The 24767-nt window shown below is 40.4% G+C and overlaps 2 protein-coding genes across 8 annotated transcripts; one reads left to right on the top strand and one right to left on the bottom strand.

Annotated features, from left to right (window-relative positions):
• Positions 1–2964: 2964 nt before the first annotated feature.
• Positions 2965–11961, top strand: tbpl1 (TBP-like 1). Of its 4 annotated transcripts, none has more exons than XM_034234066.1 (8): positions 2965–3094; positions 3782–3878; positions 4212–4453; positions 4589–4671; positions 8488–8551; positions 9092–9195; positions 9941–10035; positions 10582–11961. In XM_034234066.1, the coding sequence occupies exons 3-8, from the start codon at positions 4319–4321 to the stop codon at positions 10662–10664; spliced, it is 564 nt and encodes a 187-aa protein (XP_034089957.1). In that variant the 5' UTR covers positions 2965–3094; positions 3782–3878; positions 4212–4318; the 3' UTR covers positions 10665–11961. The 4 variants fall into 4 exon arrangements, with proteins under 4 accessions (XP_034089957.1, XP_034089958.1, XP_034089960.1 ...); XM_034234067.1 differs by having other exon boundaries at positions 3782–3885; XM_034234069.1 differs by having other exon boundaries at positions 3086–3293; positions 3782–3885.
• Positions 11962–13560: 1599 nt separating this feature from the next.
• On the bottom strand, positions 13561–24214 carry slc2a12 (solute carrier family 2 member 12). 4 transcript variants are annotated; one of them, XM_034234062.1, is made up of 6 exons: positions 22622–24072; positions 18776–18881; positions 14917–16206; positions 14529–14651; positions 14028–14160; positions 13561–13935 (listed from the first exon to the last, which is right to left on the bottom strand). In XM_034234062.1, the coding sequence occupies exons 2-6, from the start codon at positions 18861–18863 to the stop codon at positions 13842–13844; spliced, it is 1728 nt and encodes a 575-aa protein (XP_034089953.1). In that variant the 5' UTR covers positions 18864–18881; positions 22622–24072; the 3' UTR covers positions 13561–13841. The 4 variants fall into 4 exon arrangements, with proteins under 4 accessions (XP_034089953.1, XP_034089951.1, XP_034089949.1 ...); XM_034234060.1 differs by lacking the exon at positions 22622–24072 and adding an exon at positions 24163–24214 and having other exon boundaries at positions 13647–13935; XM_034234058.1 differs by having other exon boundaries at positions 13647–13935; positions 22613–24075.
• Positions 24215–24767: the final 553 nt, after the last annotated feature.

The following is a 24767-nucleotide window of genomic DNA, read 5'->3' as shown; positions in this document are numbered from 1 at the left end:
GGATTTTAGGATGTTGCATGCATTAACAAGCCTGCATGCATTTCTGTGTAGGCAAATCTGTTTTTTTGAGCATGTATGCACACGAGGCCAGTGTGTTGGCTGTGCCCCTGATGTCGGGCTGTCTGGTCCCAGTGAGAATAGGAGCTGATATAAACAGGCTTGGTCGTTCCCACGTCTCTGTTTACACTGGAAGACCCCAGAGCAGCACTACCCGAGCACTGGATTCCCTCCACACGGCCAACTAACACACTATCTATCTCTGTCTCCTACAGAACACTCACTCGTACATACACACATGTAGTACGTAGGCAGGCAGATATGTGCAGAAATGCAGCCATTCATATATAAGGTGGGTAGTCGCTGTCTTATCTTTTTAAACTTACTTTTGTTGTCCTAGGGCATTTCCCTCATGCCTTTAATTTGTCCCAAGATGCCCATTTCATTTTTCATTTCCACTACCTTTTAAAAACCTGTCTGATGAAAAACAAACTGGTAAATATTAAGCAGTGTGACACAGAGTTCCCACAAAGCCATCAAACCAGTACTGAACTCAGTTTTACAACTCGACCGCATAGACTCTCAAAAGCTTTGAATTAGCTCTCTAAGCCCTTTTGAGATGGGCCTGTGATGTGCGCGCAACATAAACAGAACACCGGGGTCTTGACAAACACGCCCAGTTTACCGGCAACAGTGAGGTCACCCCTCTAGAACATCTTTGCAAATACGCATCTGCCTGCATGTTTTAAAACAAATAGCATTTCGTGTTTTTCGTAAGTTGTAGACACATAATGACTTTGTTTTTAGTATATTTCTAAAAGTTCCCCTTTTTCTTTTGGTTTGTCTGGATACAAATTGCATGACCTTTTCGGCTTTTTGTCATAAGAATTCCAAACTGTGCAGATCATCCATACGCTCAGAAGGAAACACTCCTCTTGGGACCTGGGGATGTATGGACATGGTTGATAATATTGTTCCACCCAAAAGCAAACATTTTCCGCAACATTTATTATTTTTGAAATAATCATGTTTTGACTAGGGGTTGACATCTTTGAAGTAAGCAAATGGCTGATGAAGAATTGATACACACACATATAGGCACACAATTAAAATATATTCCCATGAAGTATAACAATGTTGTTTATCTCACACACACACACACACACACACACACACACACACGCACGCACACGCACAGACAAAGTAATTACAGTGATGGACCATCTATTTATTCTTAGACATATCTGCATCTATTAAACCTTAAGTGCTCACATCTGTGTGTTTACATGCTGCATCTTATGACCTAATGAGAATAAGAGCATTGTTCCCCTGGGAAGAGACTGCCCCAGCGCTGTGTAGCCCAACAAACTGTAAACACACTCCTGTGTCCTGCGTCAGCCGCTTCACAACACACACACACACACACACACACACGCACACGCACACGCACACGCACACACACACACACACACACCATCAATGCTGTGACTGTGGTCTGACTTTCCTAACCTGCTCTAAATCTAGACCTTTATAGTAAACAACTTGGGACATCTGAACAAGGCTCTTGTGCAAAATGGATGTGAGTTACAAGGCTATATATCACCAGGATAAGCCCTGGAGGAAAGAGAGACAATTTGGTAACCAGGGAGGACGAACAATAATAACAAGGCTGAATCTTAAAGAAGTTATTTTTCTGTTGTGTTTGGGCGCAGGCCAGAAGGGAGAAGAGTTTGCGGTGGTCTGAGCAGAAGAGAGGGGTTACAGGACACAATGAGAAAATGTGTGTAAGCAAGCAATAAGTAATTGACAAGCACAAATATGTACATATGGATGTGCACATTATACACACTCAGTTACAAAGAGTATATGTCCTACTCATTAGTATGTATTTGTTGTGGAAAGTTAGAGAGCAAGTCAAAAGAGCTCAAGAATAAGTCTAATCCACACAAAAGCCTGATGGTCACAGTCACTGCAGGATGTGACAGAGACACCTCAGGACTCCATCCATTCACTAAATTCATTCATGAGCCACGGGAGCGGCTGTGAACTCTCTCATTGATAACACAAACATTCCAAACCGCGTCCAAACTTTACTCCTTCTCCCCTTTTTTAGCCTGTCCAGAATTCCCTAAGCAGTATTTACTGACCAGATGTGCTCATTTTCCTCTGAAATGTTTTTTTACCCTCATAGCTTAAATGTCAATACACCATAAACACTGGAAAAATTACACATTGTTATCTGGAAATGGTGTTAACATAAGCCTACTAAGTGTAATATTGGCAAATGTAGATTATCCCAAACAAACTTGTAGAACAGAATGTGGCTACAGAAATCAACCCTAATGGTCCACATGGTGGCGCAAGTTACCAACTTTAAACCAACGTATGGTTTAAACATCTGCATAATAATGTTCTTTATTTCTGCGAATGGGAATTAAATGCCAATTAGAGAAAAGGAATGTTCTATTTGATATGGTTTTCTCCAAACAATTGAAAGGAGTCATACATTGATCATATTTGCTGCAGGTAGGGATGGATTTTTCAGAAAATGTATCTGTAAATTAATTTCCAATTAACTTTGCAATTCCTTGCTTTTACTCAATTGAAAACATGTGATACTTTTCTTGTTTAAACTAAGAGAACTTTAATAACTGTTTGGTGATGATAAAGAATAATACAGTCTTTATATTTGTTTACCAAATGCCTTATGATGAATTCCTGCAAAACAAGAATAGTTTTTACTGTTTGTAGTTTTACTTTTGAAAACACATATCTAATTAACTACTATTTAAAATATATGTTTTTGTCCTGCAAATCGTTATCATAAAAAGTTACTATACATTAGTAGCCTATTGTATGTTATCATGGCTAAATTTTTAAAGTTCAAATGTTATCATGGCTACATTTTTAAAGTTCAAACCGGAAGTTGTAGTTATTTTGAACTTCCCTGCGTCACAAGGTTTTATTCTGAAAGCCCAAACAGGAAGCTAGCTGGCTCGCTGTTCATTGTCTCGCGGAGGAAGGGGTCTGTCCACAAATTTCACCGTTGGCTGGACTGTTTATGTTTCGGGCTTACATCACTGAGCTAGCTGAAGAGGTAGCTAAAGAACTAAAGCATACATTTGAGAAACACACATTAACACCAACCACTGGAAACAGTGCAACGACTTCGTCATCGTTAGATAGTTAGCTTGTTAGCTAGCTTAGCTGCCAACTTTTCATTCATTACTGCCTGAGCACTTTCTTTGTTGCAGCTAACGGATAGCCTCATCACAACAGATCTGGGCAGTAGTGAGGTGGATCTACTGTTTGTTCCTGATCGTTAATCTCAGTAAACTTCATAAAACATGTTAGTTGATGTCGAAATGTTAAATTAGTCATCGATTAAAAGTTGACAGCCGGTTTGTAAGGCTTGCAAGATTAGCTAGCTTAGCATCAGTGTCCTAAACAAGCTTATCAGTTGCGTTACTATGCAATACAACAGAGGGGTGAGCGATGCATCAGCTGTAACGCCACTAAAGCTTCTGTTTTAGGCACAACTTTGTCCAGCTATATCGCGTTAACACATTAACGTGATGTATAAATCATGTATTTAATCTCTAATATATAATGTGTATGTATCTTACTGGATAGCGTGGATTTAATAGGAAGATCAAGTTGCTAACGCGTCAGGCTGTATAACTAGCGGGAAAGCTAACTACATACATGGCCAACATAGCGTAAAAGTTCATACAAAATAAATATAATTTCCCAAAATGTATAAATGATTCCTCATGTCTTTCAGATGCCTGTGTGATTACTAGTCCCATTCACTCTCCTACATATCAAGTACAAGGGAACCACATAACTGGAGAATCAGATGAATTGGCGCTGCAACTAAGGTGACAAGTTAGTGCATTCATTTTTAACGTTTTCATTCAGATGTTATTTACACATATCTCTATCTTATATCGAACATACATGTGTGCGAGTTGATTTTAACTGTATTGGTCATGTTATAAAATGGCTAATGTGACAGTGAAATGTGAATAATAATGTAAAACCATGAAAACAAAGGCATTTTGGAAAGTAATAAGGATATAGGACATTACAAAACTTAGTATCTTTGCATGTGTATGACACTAGTTTTATCACCAAACAAGGTTTTTCGTCATAAACTGCCATTATAACATTTGTCTCTCAAAATATTAATAACTCCTTTTTTCCCCTTCCAGCTCTTCTTGTCTCCTTGGCCCATGAGTGATATGGTGGTGGAGGCGTAGGTGATAAATGTGTGAGGAGAAAGCCCCTGTGGTCCTCTTGCTGCATCGCACACTTCCTCATGGATTCCAGCAATGATGAGGCACTCGATATCATTATCACCAATGTGGTGGCCACATTCAGGGTCAGGTGCCACCTCAACCTGCGCACCATCGCCTTAGAGGGGAACAATGTCATCTATAAGCCGGATTGTGGGGTAAGGAAGTGGATGAATGCAAATAAATTCTTATTAAGAGATTCAAATAATAGCTTGATTTTCTTTTGATTATGTACAGTGCATTTATCTTGATTCATGTTGGCTGCATTCAAATGTTAACACTTTCTTTTTTAGAAAGTCCTGATGAAGCTTCGTAAACCCAAGATAACAGCCTCAATCTGGTCCTCAGGGAAAATCATCTGCACAGGAGCCACGAGGTAGACTCTACACCAGGGGTGTCATACTCAATTTCATCGCGGGCCACATTCGCATAAAGGTTGCACTCAAAGGGCCGGTTATAACTATATAATATATATATAAAATAATGTATTATGTTACATTATTGCCTCTGAATTGGATTATTATCGGATAGGATAATAACTTAGTAATTAGTCTGAAAGCAGAAGTCCAGGGCAAATAATTGCAAGTCTCTAGCATGTCACAAAACGAGATGCATTGTGGGACATGTAGTTTATGGGCAACCTGCTTCTGTAAAGTGGCATGTAACCATATAATAAACGTATTATATTCTGCGGCCGCGATGATGGTCTAGCTTCAGCAGCTACATTACCTACGGGTGCGTTCGTTAATATTAACTGTGTGGTCCGGAGTCACTGTGGTACAGACTGGACAGCTGTTAAAACGGGCCGTTCAGGTGTTCAGAGCAGAGCTCCCTGTCGGAGCGGCAGAGCGTGATGTGCACTGAGAAGGGTTTCTGTCGCAATATTATCGTTGAGCTGGCTAACTAGCATACATTGTCACTATCTGCTAACGTTAGCTTTAGCCTTCGTTTTCTAATAGTTTTTTTCATAGGCTATAAACAGAGGTGGTATAAGTATAGATCTTGTACTTGAGTAAAAGTAGAAGCACTCAGATCTTGTGCTTGAGTAAAAGTAGAAGTACTCAGATATTGTACTAGAGTAAAAGTAGAAGTACTCAGATCTTGTACTTGAGTAAAAGTAGAAGCACTCAGATCTTGTACTTGAGTAAAAGTAGAAGCACTCAGATCTTGTACTTGAGTAAAAGTAGAAGCACTCAGATATTGTACTTGATTACAAGTAGAAGTACTCAGATATTGTACTAGAGTAAAAGTAGAAGTACTCAGATATTCTACTAGAGTAAAAGTAGAAGTACTCAGATCTTGTACTTGAGTACAAGTAGAAGTACTCAGATCTTGTTCTTGAGTAAAAGTAGAAGTACTCAGATCTTGTACTTTAGTAAAAGTATAAATACTCAAATCTTGTACTTGAGTAAAAGTACAAGTACTCAGGTTTGAGTCAAAGTAGAAGTACCAGAGTGTAGGAACAATCCTGCAATCAAAATGTTCCTCAAATAAAAGTACAAAAGTATTATCATCAAAATATAGTTAAAGTAGCAACAGTAAAAGTAGAAGTACTCAGATCTTGTACTTGAGTAAAAGTAGAAGTACTCAGGTCTTGTACTAAAGTACCAGAGTGTAGGAATACTCTGTTACAGTAAAAGTCCTGCATTCAAAATGTTCCTCAAGTAAAAGTATTATCATCAACATATACTGAAAGTAGCGACAGTAAAAGTAGTCGTTGTGCAGATTGGTCCATTTCAGAATAATATATATGATATGTTTTATAATGATTGATTATGAAAGTGTTCTCAAAGCTGGTAAAGGTGCAGCTAGTCTGAATGACTTTGTATACTGCAGGGTAGCTGGTGGATTTACTCCAGGTGGAACTAAAGTCTGATTTAACACTTGATTATATTTCACATCATTCATCCACATCTGTAAAGTAACTAAAGGGATTCAATACATGTACTGGAGGAAAAGTACACCATGTACCTCTGAACTGTAGAGGAGTAGAAGTACACCATGTACCTCTGAACTGTAGGAGTAGAAGTACACCATGTACCTCTGAACTGTAGAGGAGTAGAAGTACACCATGTACCTCTGAACTGTAGAGGAGTAGAAGTACACCATGTACCTCTGAACTGTAGAGGAGTAGAAGTACACCATGTACCTCTGAACTGTAGAGGAGTAGAAGAACAAAGTAGCAAAACATTGAAATACTTAAATAAAGTACAAGTATCTCAAAATTGTGCCCAAGTATAGTACTTGTTGAGTTTATGAACTTAGTTACTTTACACCAGTGGCTATAAAGATAGAAAGACTAAGCCTTGCACAGAGGCATGAAAATACATTTTCAAAATGCTCAACAGTGCTGCCAAAATTATAAACTGATTAAAATAAAAATAATCATAAATAATAATAAATGCTTTTATATATTTCTATTAGAAGTGACTCTTTAGCGTTTCTGTTATTATTAACACTGCTGCTTTAGTTGTTCTGACTGCTAAAATCCTGTTATTCTTCATTTTAAAGCCGATATTCCGTGGGGTCGGGGGGCTCGGATCCTTGTCACCTTTTTCATACCTGATGAGTTTGCATCCCTAATAGTGTAAATAATGTTTGTTTTGGCAGTTATAACTGAATGTAATGTTTTCTACTTTTGTACATCTGGGAAGGCATTTGCCGTCATCAGATGGAAAGTGTCTTGACCAACAACTTAAGTATTTCTTATAGCTATGCAGGGCATGCAAGCGAGAAAACACAAACAAGAACAAACAAACAAGTTAAATGAAGAATACAATTGAAATTGTACAATATAATATTTTGGTGGTTCATCTTATAATTCAGTCTAGATCAGTGGTCACCAACCTTTTTAAGCCCAAGATCACCAACCTCAGCCTAGGTGAAAGGCGAGATCTACCTATTGCAGAATTGAGTGAAAAAGACGGCCCAGACAGTGCTTCCAATTTGAGGCCTTTTATAGGCTAATTGCATCTGAATGACTGTTACAATGAAGGCTCCATAATCAGCTCACGGCATATAGGCAGGGGTAAAGTGCTATTTTTTATGAGTGGGGGCGGACCTCACCTCCTCTAGGGGGGTCCTCAAGATTTTCTTTTTTAATATTGAAGTTGAAAGCATCAATCTGGTGCACTTTGAGAGCAACAAGAAGAGATCTATTGATACATCTCTCAGCACCCATATGAAACACAACTGTAAACATATTTTCTTTTTGGATATTTTCACTCTCCTTTTAAACTGTATTCTTGTTTTACTGCCATATAGTATTTACCTGTTTTTCATTTATTCTCTTATTGTTTGTATAACTATAATGATCATATGAAGGTGTGCCGCGGAAATAATCTTTTGAATAATTTGTGACAAAACCGTTCTAAACACTCCTTTAGTCCTTTAGCTCACCTGAGCCCCTCAGTCTGACAGGGGAGGACTCTCCTCCAGCTTGTTGTGGAACAAACAGCTCCTTATGTCCGTTAGTGCAGCTAGCTAACCAGATGCTAACATCACGGTCCCCGCTAGCACCGGCCCCTCTCTCCCTCTCTCTATCACACTAAATGCGCTATTGCCACACACACACAGAGCCGAGCTTGAATGACACAAGCACACGTGTATTTCCATGCAACTCTCTGATTGGTCTGGTGTCTTGCCTCTGTTGCATTCACTGAACACGGGAAATTGCAGTCCTGCCGTCCTCTCTTGTGTCAGGATGAGGTTCACGTAAAGCACGGTTAATGTATTATATTATTGAGGTGTCTCAAATATACGTCAATCAAGTGGCAGCTGCTAACGGGGTGGTGGATGGTGGTTTACATCTAAAAACGTATTTTTCAAACATTATTATTTTTCTTTTGTTACTTTTTTGTTTAACGGTCCACGATCTACCCGCACCACACTCGCGATCGACTGGTCTAGAGAATGCACCAGACAGCATCTAAGACCTGCAAAAATCTACATTTTCTAGGGGGAGGCCCCCCAAACCCTTCGTGCGTCATTTCGTCCGTGCACATTTTTCAGGGCAATCTCTATTGGGCTCAGGGCCATCTGTAAATTAGCTTAGATGGCCCACAGGGCTAATCCTTAATGTCATGCACTGCTCTTTTAACTATCTGGTGAGAAACATGTGGGCTTCTGATTTCTTGCCTCCCTTACTCTTTGTTTGCCAATTTCCATGTAACATCTCTTCTGTATTTTGCAGTGAGGATGACGCAAAGCTGGGCGCTCGCAGGTTAGCCCGTGTTCTGCAGAAACTGGGCTTCAGGGTGAGCATAACCTTTGTATCATAACAAAAAGCACTTTATTATGTTTGAAAAACAGGCATAACAATCCGAATGTGAAGCGTATTGTAACATGCTTGCATTTTAGACTGTCTAGTTAAGGTTCAAGCCTCTCTTATGAGAAAAACATGTGATTTCTCAGGGGATTTTTCTTTTCTTTATACAATCCTGGACTTATTGACTCAGCAAGAGTCAATATGTTTCAAGAAGGCTCTGCTGTTAATGCAGTTCTTTAGTCAAACAAACATACTGACAGTTTAAATGATTACATTTCTTGTGAATTCTCATTTGGTTCAGACGGGTCACCTCTCACCAGATCAGATTACTTGCCGGTTATCGGTGGATTACATTTGCATATATTTCTGGAATAACTGGAGTGTGTGTGGGGGCTGACTTATAGGAATTATTGCCAACACTAAGGCCATGAGACCAACATTAAAAGACAAGAGTTCTTCTTTAATGTGGACGCATGTACGAGTAAATACATTCATATGAGTAACTGCATGTGTATGTTTTTCTACACAGGTGAGGTTTTCAGCCTTCAAAGTGGTGAATGTTCTGGCAGTGTGCTCCATGCCCTTTTCAATCGCCCTTATAGACTTTACAATGAACAACCGACCCATTGCCAGGTAATACAGTACTATGCATTACAACCAATATCACCACACTGATTACAATCATAACTGTTATCCAGATTTGTCTTAGCAGTGCTATAAATATATATAACATAGTACCTATGGTTTCTCCTGTCAGTCCAGAATCTCCAAAATGTTTTGGTTCTCATTTTGACTCATTAGAAGTCTGACGTTATCTCTGATCTCATAAAGACTACAGATTAGTGTCATTATTATATGGTTTGTCAGTTATTTTTAATGAAATGTAATTACATTTATTTCAATTTTTGTTGCCAGAGGCATCCCAGTACATGTATTTTGGAGTAAATAGCCCTGTTTAAAAGTTTTTTTTAACATAGTGTTTAATTATTTGGAAGGGCAGGATGACCTCTAGTGGTGTGAGCACTGTTCAGCATTTCAGTATTCATTTGGCACCAGCATCAGAGAAAAGATGAGTATGTGTAAACAGCTTCTGATTCACAAAGCTGTATATGTACTTGGATAGGTACACAGATATAGATTGTAAAATAAGTACATGGTGTATTCTTCTATTTTTTTGAGTGAGTTTTGGCCCAAAAATTAAATGAATTAACCTTCTGTGTCCCTGTAATGCTGCATGCTAGGGGAGAATACTGTATTCTGGATGAATAACCTCAATTATGATTTTGTTTTTTCAGTTATTGTCCAAAAAATAGTTATTGAAGGTCATGGTTGATTCATCAAGATTTTTGAGATGACTTACCTTGTGCTTGTTTGTCAGTTATGAACCGGAGCTCCATCCTGCTGCCACCTACAGGATCAAACATATTAAAGCTACCGTCCAGGTGTTCTCGACTGGCAGCATCACAGTTACAGGTACCTCTCGCTACATGCACATATGTGTGTGACAGTTGACCGCTACCATACTGTGTTAATTTCCTTATCTACAGTATTCAAATAAACTCACTAGTTTATTTTTCCTGCTATACTGCTGGCAACATGTCAACTAATTTGCTTCAGTGAGATGCTATCTTTTTTTTTAATATCAGGTTTAAAACTATGTCTTTATTCTTCTATTGTCATTACTTTAACGGTCTTAGTAACTGATAATTATACTAGTAATAATGATTAAATAGTAAAAGTGCAATGCTGTACACCGTTACATTTCTTATAGGGTACTGTGCCCTGAGTCTCATCCTCAGCTAGGAGGCGCTTTTATAGTCTGTCACAACCAGAAAAGGAATTTTTACTCTGGGTGAAATAGTTTAGGACGTTTTTGTGTTAAACTTAACTCAAACAATGGTGCTAATGGTATATGTGACTTCAATTTTTTGGCTTCTATCTGTCTTTTAATTGTACTAAAACCTTATTGTTATGTTCTCATCCTACCCCCACTCCATCCCCATCTATCCCATTGTCCAGGACCAAATGTGCAGACTGTGGCCACAGCTGTTGAGCAGGTGTACCCACTACTGTTCGAGTGTAGGAAACCCCTCCGCAAATAGAAGAAACGTGTCAAAGACAGAGGGAATGAACACGTCTGATTTGTCAGTGAGGAAGCACCTTATCCTTGGGTTTTATTTGCTTGGATTTACCGCTACGTGTCCACAAACTTCTAACACAACAGACTGGATGTCACCTGGATTTGAACTTTTAACAACTTCCCTCTCACAAGTGTCTCTGTTGTTGTGGATTCTGTGGCTATTGTGATTTTAACCGCCTAGACTTACAAGTTTGTCTTTCAAACGTCACCTTCTTCAGTGGAAACTGCTCTTCCAGACCTGCCTGACATTGAAGTTATTCACTCATGTTCCTCATTTGCTCTGGGTGGACACAGAAAGACCCGTGTTTAACAGTCTAACGCTGAACGTTTGTGACCATTGCATCGGGTCAGTAGGTCTACACTGAGAAGCCTCACCTTTAACTCTACATACAAGATGTCGTTTTTCTAAAATAATCTCCGTCCATGGCGTGTTAACACAAACCCAAGGCCTCCTCTGTATTATCCATATTTCTGCCCAATCAGAAAAACATGGAGTCTGGACTAAGGCTGCAGTTCTTTATGCAGATGCACATATCTGCTCACAGAAAGCATTAATCTCAATTAACTTGTTGCTTGTAATCTGTTTATTACTTGGTTTAGTTGTCAGTTTACTATAAATCTGTTCTTCATTCTTAACTGGTACTGGATCAGAATTCACAGAAGTTGTGATTTCATTTTTTAATAATAGATTTAAACAAGGCAAATATACAAAACAACAACTTTGAAAGGGTATGTTTTCATTCTTAATGTGTCCGTCACCATAGACCCCCCAACTCATTTTTACTAAACAGAACTTCTGGTTAGTCCCAGGTCATTGTTGCTGACACAAGGGAAGGAACAGTTATGAAACACCGTCCATAGTTAGTCTTTGAAATTGCTTGAGAGGCACAGACTAGAGTAACAGAAACTCTTTAAAAAAAATCGAGTGTCATTTTTAAGTAAATAAATCATAATCTCAACAGCAGCCGTTCCATTTCACAGTGTTCAAAGAGGCAATGACAACGATGTTAGCTAGTCCCAGAAAAATCTAATCCTACACATATTATCATTCTGAACAACAGAAAGTGTTTTTAATTGGGACAACCTAATGTCAGGCAACAGATGTATGTATATAATAGAGGCATCTGATGAAAACATGTTGATATAGCCGTTGACATGTCGTCTTAAGTATGTGCGATGGACTGTGTCGACTGAAAGTTTGTGACACTTGTTCAGAATTTTGTATTTTGTATAAAAATAAAGGAACAATTAAAACTACACTTCACTTTGTATCATTTACTCTCTTTGTGTACGTGCGTGGCGTGATTACAGCAATGAATAACTCATGGTTATCCAAGATTTTCAGTGTATCCGATTACAAATACATTCCTACAGGAGAAAAAGATAAGGAGCTGTATCAAAGTACACACTTTGATGTAAAACATCCCACTTGTTAATCATCTAAGTTTAATTTTGGCAACATTGAGTAAAAAAACTAAACCATTTCATCACTTTTCATCTTACAATACAACAGTACCAATATTGTCTAGCCAATAATACTACCATACCTGATGAGTTTAGTATTTGTGCAGCAGACAGTAAAAGGTATCTTGTTGAGTCATCATTTTCTTGATTGCTTAATCCCATATAAAAAGAGGCGGCACCGGGCTCTAGTGTTGTTACAGTACATAAATAATGCATTATGCATTCATTCGGAATTCAAAGAATGTTACAGGCATTTCAAGTTATTAGTGTTTGATAGTTTAGTACATCTTTGATTTCCCTAATCAAGACCAACGAGACATTATTTTGTCTAAACTAAAAACCTGTAGTAGAACAGTTTGAGTGGGTTTTCTTTCATTTCTGCCTTATTGGAACTGTATTCTTAAGGTAATACTTTACCCCCAATATGTTTGTTGTATATATGTTCACCCTTGAATTATTGAGACATTGGAAAAACATATTCTCCAAGAATTCAAGGTTTATATGGAAGTCATTATGTTGGGGTTGAATTGGTAGGTCATACAAGAAAGGCATTTTTTACAAAGAAATTAAATTCATCCCCAAAGTTTATCTTTACTTCCTGAAGTGAGACCTGAGTTCTACTAATGTAATCAAACCTTAATTATTTAAAAATGTCCTGAAAATACAATTTCCATTATCCCCTTCCTGTTGTTCGTCCTTCACATGCAGCACGTAGCAACAAGGATATGAGTTTGCCATCAATACAGGATCTGCTTGAACTGCAGCGATCTACGAGTTCAAGCCCAAATTCTTAACAGTTGCCCTTAAATGCTCAGGGGCCTCATTTATAAAGGGATATACGCTCAAAAAATGGCGTAGCCTATGCCAGTTTCTACGCAATGTTTGCGATTTATAAAATACTAACTTGACGGGAAAATGTGCGGTCCTCCACGCAAACTCTAACCCATGCGTACGCACTGCTTGAGATGCACAGGCTGCAGTGGAGACGCAGCGCACAGCTGATCGACAGCGGGACACAAACCACCAAATCCAAAAACATAATTCAGATCCAGTCGTCATGACTCCACTCCGGAGGGAGGGATTTCTTACAGTCTCTCATCAAGGGGGTGTCTCCTGTCCCCGGTACAAACACACTGCCTGAGGAAGGCTATATGTATTTATTTTGTCATTAACCTTTTTCGGACCACTTATTTATTTATTTTGGTGACGATCCGACCTCCATGCTGCTACTCTGGTTCAAACGGCATCCACCAAACAATATGATTTATCTCAACCTCCCCAAAATAACCAAAATCTGACACGGTGTGAGATGTCTTTTTTAGCTGTTCTGTCATCATTTCCTGCGATCTTCTTCATAAAGTCAGTCAGAATGAATGAATGAATGGCCGTTTCTTTGACTATTTATAGGCAAATATGGGCGTTACGTGAAGCCCGCAAAAACTGCACCGCATTTCGAGTCGATTGTGATTAATAAAGGGAAACCGGCGTTGGAAGTGCCGTACGCACTTTCCTCGCCGGTACGCAATGTTTGGTGAATCGGGACATTTCTGTATATATTTTTTGGATTTCTACTACGTAAGCAACCTTCCCACGTGAATCCTACACACGGCGTTATAAATGAGGCCCCTGGACTCTCCTTCAGATGAGGTGTACAGTTGGGAATCCAATGATAAAATCAGACGTTTGCTGGAGTCTCTGTGGACGTACTGCTGCAGATCAGACTCTTCTGAGGCTGAACCTGCCTGCAGAGCCTCCCCTCAAAATGTTTCCTGGGAAAGCAGAGAAGGAAGATAAAGCAATCTACTTAGAAAACGACTTGACACCTTGATAACATTAAGCTTATCAGCAAACTCCCACTCACTTCTTAGCCAGTTCTTTTGATATCTCCTCCAGCGTGCGACCCTTGGTCTCATGGATACAGAAGATGATGAAGACCAGCAGAACAAAGCTCATAACAGCGTACAGGAACATCACATTGGGGAGACCAAACTTTTCTAGGAGAACAAAAGGGAAAGAACACATCATCCTCAAATGTCCACACAGTACCTTAGATAGCATGCTTGTTTGTTTTACTTGTTATGTATTTCCCTCCTTGCTCGAATGCATTCTTGGCTCGATGACGGCTTTTTCGTTGCGCCACAGAGTTGCTAGTTGTTCTACAGTTTAAATGACTAACTCTGCTTCATTGTGTGACGACATTGTCCTTAAAATACATAATTGAAGAAGAAGACACACAACACACACACACACACACACACACACACACACACACACACACACACACACACACACACACACACACACACACACACACACACACACACACACACACACACACACACACACACACACACACACACACCTGTAAATGTGAGGAAGGTCATGGAGATGAGCAGGTTAGTGGCCCAGTTCACAGCCGACACCACAGACACAGCTCTACCTCGTACTCCCATCGGAAAGATCTCACTGAGAACCACATACACCACTGGAAGGGAAAGAAAAAAATACGCAAGAGACCATGGTTAATAACGCAATAATACAAATAACAAAACAAAACGTGTTATAAGCTGCTGCCATTCTCTGAACTGTGCTAGTCAGTGCATATGGATCTTAGCTGCAGTATTTTATTGCAGATAAAAATGCACTTCTTTGCACTCTCCTATTGGTTAACAACAAATATTACAAGTTTGGAATGATGCTACAGCTTTTGGTGCGCCCAAGGAGTGGGTAAATAAAAAACTGGTGCTTACTTGGCCCCAGGCTAATGGAGAAGGCTGCCACGAACACCAGCAAGCTGATCAATGAAGCCCACTTCATAAAGGAGGACACTTCCACAGGAGTCCTTCCTGACTCCCTATTCCCATCATCCTCTCTTTTAGTCCACTGTACCTCCTCACTATCCCATTGGCTGGGGAGGCCAGTAGCTAAAATGTCCCTGTTGCCAAAGTCTATAGAGGATCCGTTTAAATCCCATGGCGTATGTGTGTGGTTTGGTATGGTGTGACTTTTACACAGGCTGGTGAGATGGGTGTGGCTTTGCAGTGTCAATGTGCCGAGGGCCAGTAGCGACACTCCCATTCCGACCGCACCAACGCACAAAAAGTTCTTGGTTCCCACGCGGTCGACCAGCAACACCGCTGGGATGGTGCCAACTACTTTGACCACTCCGAACCCTGTGGAGGCCAAGGTCGCTGCGGCGTCGCTGTTGAAGGCCATGCTGCGGAGGAGCGGTGAGGCGTAGGACAGGATGTTGGGTTGACCTGTAGCCTGCTGAAGGAAGACTAAAGCCACGCCAGTTAGAAGCCGTGAGCGCAGGTTAGCTTTGCTACTGAACAGCTCCCAGAAACTGTGCTCTGATTCCTCTTTAAGTCCTGCCTGGATGTCTCCGAGCTCCTTTTCCACATGCTCCTGGACCCCACTTCTCATTCGGGCCAGCACCATCCTGGCCTGCTCCACTTTACCCCGGGTGACCAGGAAGCGTGGGCTGGCTGGGAGGAACACAAGGATACTGATCTGCAGCAGCGCGGGGGGGATTACTAGTCCAAATGTATACGCCCAGCCATGCGGCACAGTAGAGAAGATGTAGCTACAGCCAAATCCCAGCATTACACCCACAACCAGCATCAGTTCGTACAGCGTGACCAGCAGACCCCTCCTCTCCATCGGTGAGATCTCTGCGATGTACAGGCACGCTCCTGTCCCAGACAGAGCTGTACCCATGCCGACTATCACCCGGCCCAGGGTGAAGAAACCCAGTGTGTTGACCGCGATGAGCATGACAGTCCCTCCGACCACCAGTGCGGCGCTCAGGAGCAAAGAGAAGCGGCGGCCGTAGCGGTCCAGAAGAGGACCTCCAGCCAGGGACATGAGCAGAGCGCCGAGCAGGTGGGAGCTGACCAGCAGTTCCTGTTCCCTGCAGGAGAGGGAGAGGAGTTCCCGCAGCTGAAGCAGGACCCCCGAGGTCAGCCCCATTTCATACCCCAGCATCAGGCCGCTCAGAGAGGCCGCCAGAGCCGCTACCACCACCAGCCAGCTGCAGCCTGGAGAGAAGACAGAAACACAGAGAGAGAGTGAGAGGGAATACAATAGCTTCCCAACAAGGTCTCAATGTGCATCCTCGAGATCTCACAGATGTTGCTGCTTTTTCCAAAAAGAGACACAAACAAGTTAGCCGGTTCAAAGAAGACATTACTTTGTAATAGGGGCTTTGCAATATACTCTAAGATAAAATATGAGAAGATCCCATGTAGGGATATTCAGTGTTGACGTTAACCGTGATATTTAAAAATGCAATTTTTAATTGTGTATCTTTTAAGTTTATCTGATAACCTTTTTTTTTACCCATTACTGTACAGCTTGGTTTAAAGCAGTGGTTCTCAACTGGTCAGGCCTCGGGACCCACTTTTTTCTTTGTCAATAAATCGTGACCCAAAATGTTGAACCACTCAAATCTATTCAACAAAAAATCGTGCTGTAATACATACGCTTTTCAGCATACAATATTAATTAAAGTGAAGTACAGTGCTGCATATATCCCTTATATCCCAGAACTAAAGTATGCTTTTAAATAAGGTTTAATGAGATGATGGAATCAAAGCTGAACTGTATAACACAAAAAAGCACACGTGCTGAAAACCCAACCCCAGCAGGGGGTCTGGGGGGGATTCTCCCCCAGGAGATTTTTAGAAATACTAACAAAACTACACATTCTGGTACACTCTGAGAAGAAAATAAATACATCTATTACTAGCCGACATATTAATAATATGTTATGCCACAGCTGAACTTGCTGCTCCACACAGAGAGAAGAAGAGTGAGAGTGAATACATATTTGCCTCCAGTATACTTTTAAGAAATTACATAAAGTAAGAATAAAATATATCCATAGTGACTGTATGTACTTAACATCATGATGTAAGGGGGCAGAAAAATAAAACACATACTAGTGTTTGTAATATTAATATGTATGCCATAACTATCGGCATTGTCACAGCTTTTCTTCTTGTAGGATTCCCCCAACCATCAAGACACCTTGCAAGCTCTGACAGTGTGGAACAGGAGGTCAGAAGAATGCTGAAGCAATCTTGCAAGTCATTATGTTTGTGTGTGTGAGTGAGTGAGTGAGTGAGGGGTTAAAGCCTATCTGCGCTGTCTTGCACTTACCACTGTGAGCTGTCACACATTTGTTATCAAAAGATAGATAGGAAAGTTCTGGAAGAATCACAACTGATCAGCTCAGCATATAGATATATATCCAATTGACATATGCACCTTTAAACTTGTGAGCTAAAAACAGTAATACGCATGACCTTTTTTTGTGTATTTATAGGGAACAGTCATAAAGTTCTATCATTATTTCTGATGACATGAATTGACCCTTTAACAGCTTTTAACTAAGGAGACTGCACCTGAGGTATTAGTGTGGTTTAAACCTGAAAGATCTGCTTTTATAGTAGGCTGAAGACTTTAATGCCAAGGTATTTTTCAGGGCTTTTTCTTTTTCTTTTTAATCTAATATAATTCCCACGGTGCAACATGCAAGAACAACAGAGACGCAGCTGCAAACTGCAGGATCTACAAGTCATATGCTCTGACTGTTGCACTGCATACCATCTGTCAATCCTTTTCTATAACAAACTTTATATCATAATGGGATTACAATATTTCATATGTTAGACTGTTCTCTCCTGTAATGAGTCTTATGGCTGTAAACGAATGTTGTCACATTCCTATTACACTTCCTGAACAATTTAAAATAAGAGCAATATAAATGTATTTAGATAGAATACTACTTTAGTAATGAACTTGTTTTGCTATATTTGAACCTGCCTTTAGTCTTTAGTCACAAAACAACTGTGGCTGAGCCAATCCTAAAGTACCTTTTCAACTCCGATAAGAATAACTGGCTTGTTGTAATGCGTCGTAATACATTTTAACATTTGACACCTATTTAATGCAGAAATGTGAATTTATTTTTGTCTTCCAAAGACCTGTGTTTCACTCTATTATCCATAGAGAAGTATGTATTTTTAACTTCTAAGCGCAGCACGGTGCAGCATCGCTCTCCAGGAAGAATCATTGGTAAAGAAGTGGGTCATTTACTGAATGAACTGAGTTGAGGGTTTAAGCAACCAAGGTAAGAGTGACCTGGGCATAATAAAAGTCATAAATTACTTTTGGTGTCTTCGTTAATCAGTTTTTAAAAGCTACCGGGAAGATGTTAAAAGTGCCAATAAATATATTTTATATTCATCTGTTGTTGTAAAAAGCAGGTTTACTGATTCACCAGATAACTTTGAGGGTAACTAAAAGGGGACGGTTACTTTGAAAGTTATCTAGAAAATTCAACTAAACTGCTTCTTGGAAGAGGCACCTAGTTAACATTTAACAAATATTTCTTTCTGGTGTAACCAAATGTGGTATTATAATAAAGTGGTAGAGAGGTAGTGCAAGCTGTAGGGAGGAGCCCTTTTGTATATGGTGTTGAAGGTACACCATAAACAATTCCAAATGAGCCTCTAAAAAAACATTGACACTCCTTGGCCAACATTCACATAACAAACAATCGTTTTTCTATCTTCATAAAATGTAATTGCCATTTGTGCGTACCTGGGCCTTTGGGAGGGGTCTGTTCCTGCGCCTCAGGCGAGGGGTCGCCTAGGAGGAGGGAGGTCGTCATCTTCTTGGGGTCCATCATTAACCTCTAACATTAGGCCTAGGTAGAGCAGATACAGACCATCAGACAAAGAAACATTCAAAAACTTCACAGAAATTATTGTTTAAAAATGGCATAACTTTGTTTGTTTTTTAGCAACAACTGTTTAATAAAAAATATGTTTCAACCCAGCCCAACCCAGTGATACAATTTAATATATTTTAACTATTATTTTGTTGTGTGCTATATACTTACCAAGTATGGCAATATGAAAGAAAAATACACACTCCAATTTAAATAGTTTTTATTACTAAATAATGATGTTCAAAATAAAATAGTCCCTCCGTTGCCTTATGCAACAACACTAACAGCTAGCGAACATATTAGACAGACAGCGTTGATCCATTATTTGGCTATTTATTTACATTCATTTGTATGTTGCCGTTTATTGTGCACCCACTGAAAAACTGTCCAGCATCAGTAGAATGGCTTACGAGGTTACTTGTACTAGGCTGAGGTTGTGTACTCGGCTGTTGCTTGGCCTGGCGAGAATATTGCTCCACTTTCTCCGGTCAGTTGGTCTACCTCAGTGGTTCTCAAAGTGGGGGGCGCGCCCCCTCAGTGGGGCGCAGAGGCATGACAGGGAGAGAGAGACCAGGAGGAAAATGGTTATTAAAAAAAAATAAAATCGTATTTTTAAAAATTATTGATTCGAAAATAATATGATACAGTACTATTACGTCTGGGTCTCTGTGTTTCATTAAAGCTCGGCTCTGTGTGTGTGTGGAACGAGCCATTTTGTGTGCGTGCGTGCGCGAGCGAGAGAGAGAGCGCACCGGTACCGGAGATCGTTGATGTTAGCTTCTGGTGCTAGCGAGCTACGCTAACGGATATAAGGAGTTTTTTCAACAACAAAGTGGAGGAGAGCCCTTTCCTGTCAGACTGAGAGACTCAGTGAGCTAAAGGACTCTCTCAGTGTTATCTCAGTGGGTCTCAATCGTTTTGGTCACCATTAATGTAAACAATTATTTCCGAGGCACACGTTTATACTATCATTATAGTTATAAAAAAATAAGAGAATACATGAAAAACAGGTATGAAATACTATATGACATTAAAAAAGGAATAAGGTTTAAAAGGGGAGTGATTTGTAAAATATCCATAAAGAAATAGTAAATCTGTTTACAGTTCTGTTTCAAATGGGTGTTGAGAGATGTATCCATAGATCTCTTCATGTTGCTCTCAAAGTGCACCAGATTGATGCTTTTAACTTCAATATTTAAAAATCTTCCCGGGGGAGCTTGCCCCCGGACCCCCCTATGTGAGGTCCACACACCACCTATAAAAATAGCACTTTACCCCTGCTTACCTATATGTCGCGAGCTGATTATCGAGCCTTCATTGTAACAGTTGCGGGTACGTTGTGTGCGTGGGGAGTATTGCAGTAGAAAACTCCACTGTAGTGCCCGGTACATTAATGGGAAACCCTAAATGTTTGAGCACCAGGCCCGGACTGGCCATCAGGAGGACCGGGAGGTTTCCCGATGGCCTGGCCTGTTAAGTGGCCTGAGGATTTTTTATGTATGTATTGTGAATGCAACGCTGCGCAAATGTGGGTCTGACTCTGCCTCACAGAGTGTGACTGTCTGTATACATGATGTGGCCTGCCCACATGGCCACTTTCATACAGATCATACTAATGCCCTCGATTGGTCTCTGTGTGTCATTCAAGCTCGGGAGGGTGTGTGTTAGTGTATGTGTGGCGCGAGCGAGTGAGATAAAGCGCGCGCACCGGTTACGTGTATTGTTGTTGTTAGCATCTGGTGCTAGCTGCGCTAACGGATATAAGGAGCTTTTTCAACAACAGGGTGGGGGGAGAGTCCTCTCCAGTCAGACTGAGAGACTGATAACTACAGCTCAGGTGAGGTAAAGGACTCTCTGAGTGTTTAGATAGTTAACTTAGTCTAAGTTATCTCTGTGGGTCTCAAACGGTTTGGTCACCATTTATGTAAACACATATTTCCATTTGAGGGGGGAGTGATTAGTAAAATATGCATGAATAATAATTTTAAAAAACGTTAACTAGGTGAAAAAAGGCAAGATAAACTATTAAAACTTGTTGAGATCTAAAACTAGTCTTTGCTTCTGCCTCAAATAGGAGCAGGGGGAGAGGAGGGAGACAGGTGAGGCTGGTTCAGGAGCACAGACACACTCACAACTATAAATGAACCAAAAACAAATAAATAAACAAGTTTCAATGTTTTTTCATATTGGATATGGTATGTTATTGGTTATGGCCATGTTTTTATGATTTTATGATTATTTAAATACAGTTATGTTTCATATGGGTGTAGTCTCTTTATTTCCCCCTCAAAATGTACCAGATTGATGCATTTAAGTCCAACATTTTAAAAACAAATCTTACCGGGGGGGGCATGCCCCCGGACCCCCCTATAGGATTTGAAGTCCACCCCCACTTAAAATATGTTCACCTAGGTTCCTAAATAGATTTGCATATTTGTTTAAATAGTAACCCATGTCCATATGTTTATTTTTGGGTAGTAGATTTAGAGGGCTATCACTACGGGCAGCAACGCTGTAAAAATTGACAAATAAATCCAGAAAAATGGCACAAAAAACTTGTAGTGGCCTGGCTGGGTGTATAATTCCCAGCCTGACTTATTGTCCCAGTCCGGCCCTGTTGAGCACCCTCTATGAAACGTCAAGCTACCCAACAGCACCCCCAAAATAAATCTCTGGCGCCGCCACTGAGCCTGACTATTTGTGTTGGGGGGGGGGCCCGACTTTCTTCTTTTTTTTCCAAAGGTGGGGCCTGACAGAAAAAGTTTGAGAACCACTGGTCTACCTGCTCTTCACGTATGTGATGTCGTCGTTTATGTGCTTTTTTTTTCAGGAGATAGGCAGTTTAGGCACTGCTAAATCTACTCCTCCATATTAAGGCGACCCCGGAGGTCGAAGTTAACCTTAAATGTTTCCATCTTAAGCTTTGTTAGTTAGTTTCGCAACGGACGTAATCTTAAATTCTGTTCAGTTTTTGTAGCTCAGAGGGATACTGACTACCAAAAAAAAAAGAAAAAAAAAAAAGAAAGTAACTACAATTCTATCTACCCGTGATATACGCTCATTATATCACGGCTAAGACCCAATCAGATTGCTTGATTTGACTTATCCGTTTTTACCATATCCAACAGCCAATACATATTTTAATTTAACCAAAATACAAAAACTGATCCTGGTGCAGTAAATTGTAAAGATCAACAGGCCAGTTGCCTTTTTTTTCTTTTCAACTGATGCCTTTTGGTGGCTCTGGATACAAATAAATACCCGCTCTCAATGGACATGCTTTAGATTGTGAAATACAGTTGTTCAATGTTGAGTGAATTCGACAGTACTTCCAAAGACTGTAGCTATGAGGTGTTAAAACCAGATCATGTCAAGCTGCTAGTAAGCTTTAAGTTATTCTTAAGTTTGTTTTTGTGTTGCCCTTCTTTGGCATATGGTAATGGTTTGGGACCTTTGTTTTTCCCACTGATAGTCGCATCCTATGGGTGTTACAATGTCTCGCCTTGAGCTAAAGTGTTGCAAGGTTATTTTGTGGAGGCCAGTAAACCAAGACCACAGGGGAAAAGACAACGTTTTTACAGTTAACAATAAAGTAAACTGGACTCAAACCCAATGACATCGAGTTTGGGCTTGTCCACAATTGACTTGCAACTTTGCGGGTGTCTATGCCTAAAAAGTTCAGTAAACACTTGTTGCTCTAGTACTACCTTCCTCACCTGACTACCCGGCGGAGTCTCTGCTTATTTTCCCGTGTATCGGTCCATTCGCTTTCTTCTCCAGACTTTATGACTTTGTCCCGGCTGGCAACTCTCTCTCTCTCTTGTCGGAGCACGCACGAAAGTTGTTTTGGTTAAGCACTTGTTTAGCCCCGCCCTTGTCGGCCCAGAAATTGGTCGGACCAATAGAAAACTTGGATTTGTCCTCGGTAGTGCCTACACACTATAGCACATTTTTTATGAAACAGTATGTTCTTTTAGGCTTATATTTATCTATTGTGGTAGGGTATAAGGAGCTATAAAGGAGCTTATCCTTCTATATGCTGTTTTGTTATGCTTCCAGCTGCTATTTTTGTATTGCTGTGATCACTATAATATAACCACCATAAAATACACCTGTATCAATAATGGTCTTTCTCTCATACTGTATGTGAAAACATGGGGTGGCCTCCTGCTGGTTTTTGCTTGGTTCCCATGTCCTGTTTCAATGAATGCTGCAGGACTGAGCTGTCCAACCTGCCCTCCTGCTCCACAGATGACAGAATGTAGCCTTACGGTATGTTCCAGTAACACCCTGTTAGGACATGGCTTTCTTGAGATGTATTTTAGATATTCGGACATCGCCTATAGAATTCAAAGTTTGACCTGTTTTTAACCACTGTCATTTGATCCTCACTTAAGTTAAAGAGTGTGTATGTGCATGTGTTATGTAAGTACTCAGTAACCAAGATAACCATGTATGTCCTACTTTTTGGGGAGTGGCCCTTACTATGTCAGAAATAATTGATGACATTGTTTTGGCTTTTGCAGTTAGTTGCAATTGGCATATAATTGAATATCAACGCCAACTGGCACATATTCAAACAACTGTGTGTTTGCAAGGCTCCTTTTCCTTAGTTTTAACCTCCCAGGAACAAATATAATCAGCAGACACTATTGATAGTATAAAGGTCAACCTTGTTTTTTTCTTGCAAATAAAACGAATTAAGCAATAAGATTGTTTTGACAAAAGTGTTGCTGTTAAATTGCATTCAGTATATCAAATATGAATTACTTATTATGCATCTGAATGACCCTGACACAATAATGTAATAATTTACAGTCTATCAAATAATTGGATAAGCATTGCTAATTTATAATTTTTCAAGAAGTGATGTTCGGATTCAGAGTTAAATCTAAATATTGTATATGCTTCTGGGTAGTTTGATTTACAACAAAACAGTCAATTGTACAAACTGATTTTACGTTTTGTACAAAGTATGTTTGTCTAGCAGCCAAACTTATCAAAGTCCAATTACCTGAAGATTGTTCATAGTATTGTGCCCTAATAGATGTAATTAACTACATTCTGCTGTTGGACGTTCAATCGTCTATCATAAACTTATAAAGAGTGTACATATAGTTTTGAGTAAATGGGTATAACTGTCACAATCTTAAGGAGAACCCAAATGCAGCACTCGAGAAACCAAGGAGAATTGGTAATACACTTTATTGGAGATTCCACTGGATCTGAGGAATTCCAACCGAGCAGTTTAACGCACCGGAGGACAGCGGGCAGAAGGTGAGTCAGGGACAGGCAGAGAGTCAGGGAGTAAGCGAGGCGGTCAGCGGGGATACAGGCAGGGTCGGATAACAGGCCAGACAGGATAGTCGAGGGACAGGCAGGATCAGGGAACAGGCAGAGCAGGCAGATCGAGGACAGGCAGGGTCGGAACCGGGTAGGCAATCTAGTTTCAAACGCGGGAAAGACAAGCATGAGGCAAAGTACAATCTGGCAAAGAGTGTGTGTAAGGTGCGGGTTTAAATACTGGCAGAAGCTAATGGGTGCAGAAGAGAAAGAGAGTGAGCTAATGAGTGGGTGTGGAAAACAGGTGAGACAGGTGAATGGAAAACTACTGGTGAATGATGGAGCAGACTATGACAGAACCCCCCCCTTAATGGACGGCTCCTGACGTCCCTAAATGCTAATCTACAGAGGAGGGTGGGAGGTGGGATTAATACTCATCTGAAAAAGTTCTTTTGGCCTCCCTCTCCTGCCCCCTGTCGGAATCTGCGTCCTCATCAGAAGCCGGCCCCTCGCTGTCCTCCTCTGAAGAGCTGACGGTAAGAGGAGAGACTCTCCCTGTGTTTCTGCCCGTCGACGTGA

This window comes from Gymnodraco acuticeps, unplaced genomic scaffold (genome assembly GCF_902827175.1).
Source record: "Gymnodraco acuticeps unplaced genomic scaffold, fGymAcu1.1, whole genome shotgun sequence".
Taxonomy (NCBI): Eukaryota; Metazoa; Chordata; class Actinopteri; order Perciformes; family Bathydraconidae; genus Gymnodraco; species Gymnodraco acuticeps.
The sequence above is the reverse complement of the archived record's forward strand: the minus strand, read 5'-3'. Positions and strand labels throughout refer to the sequence as shown.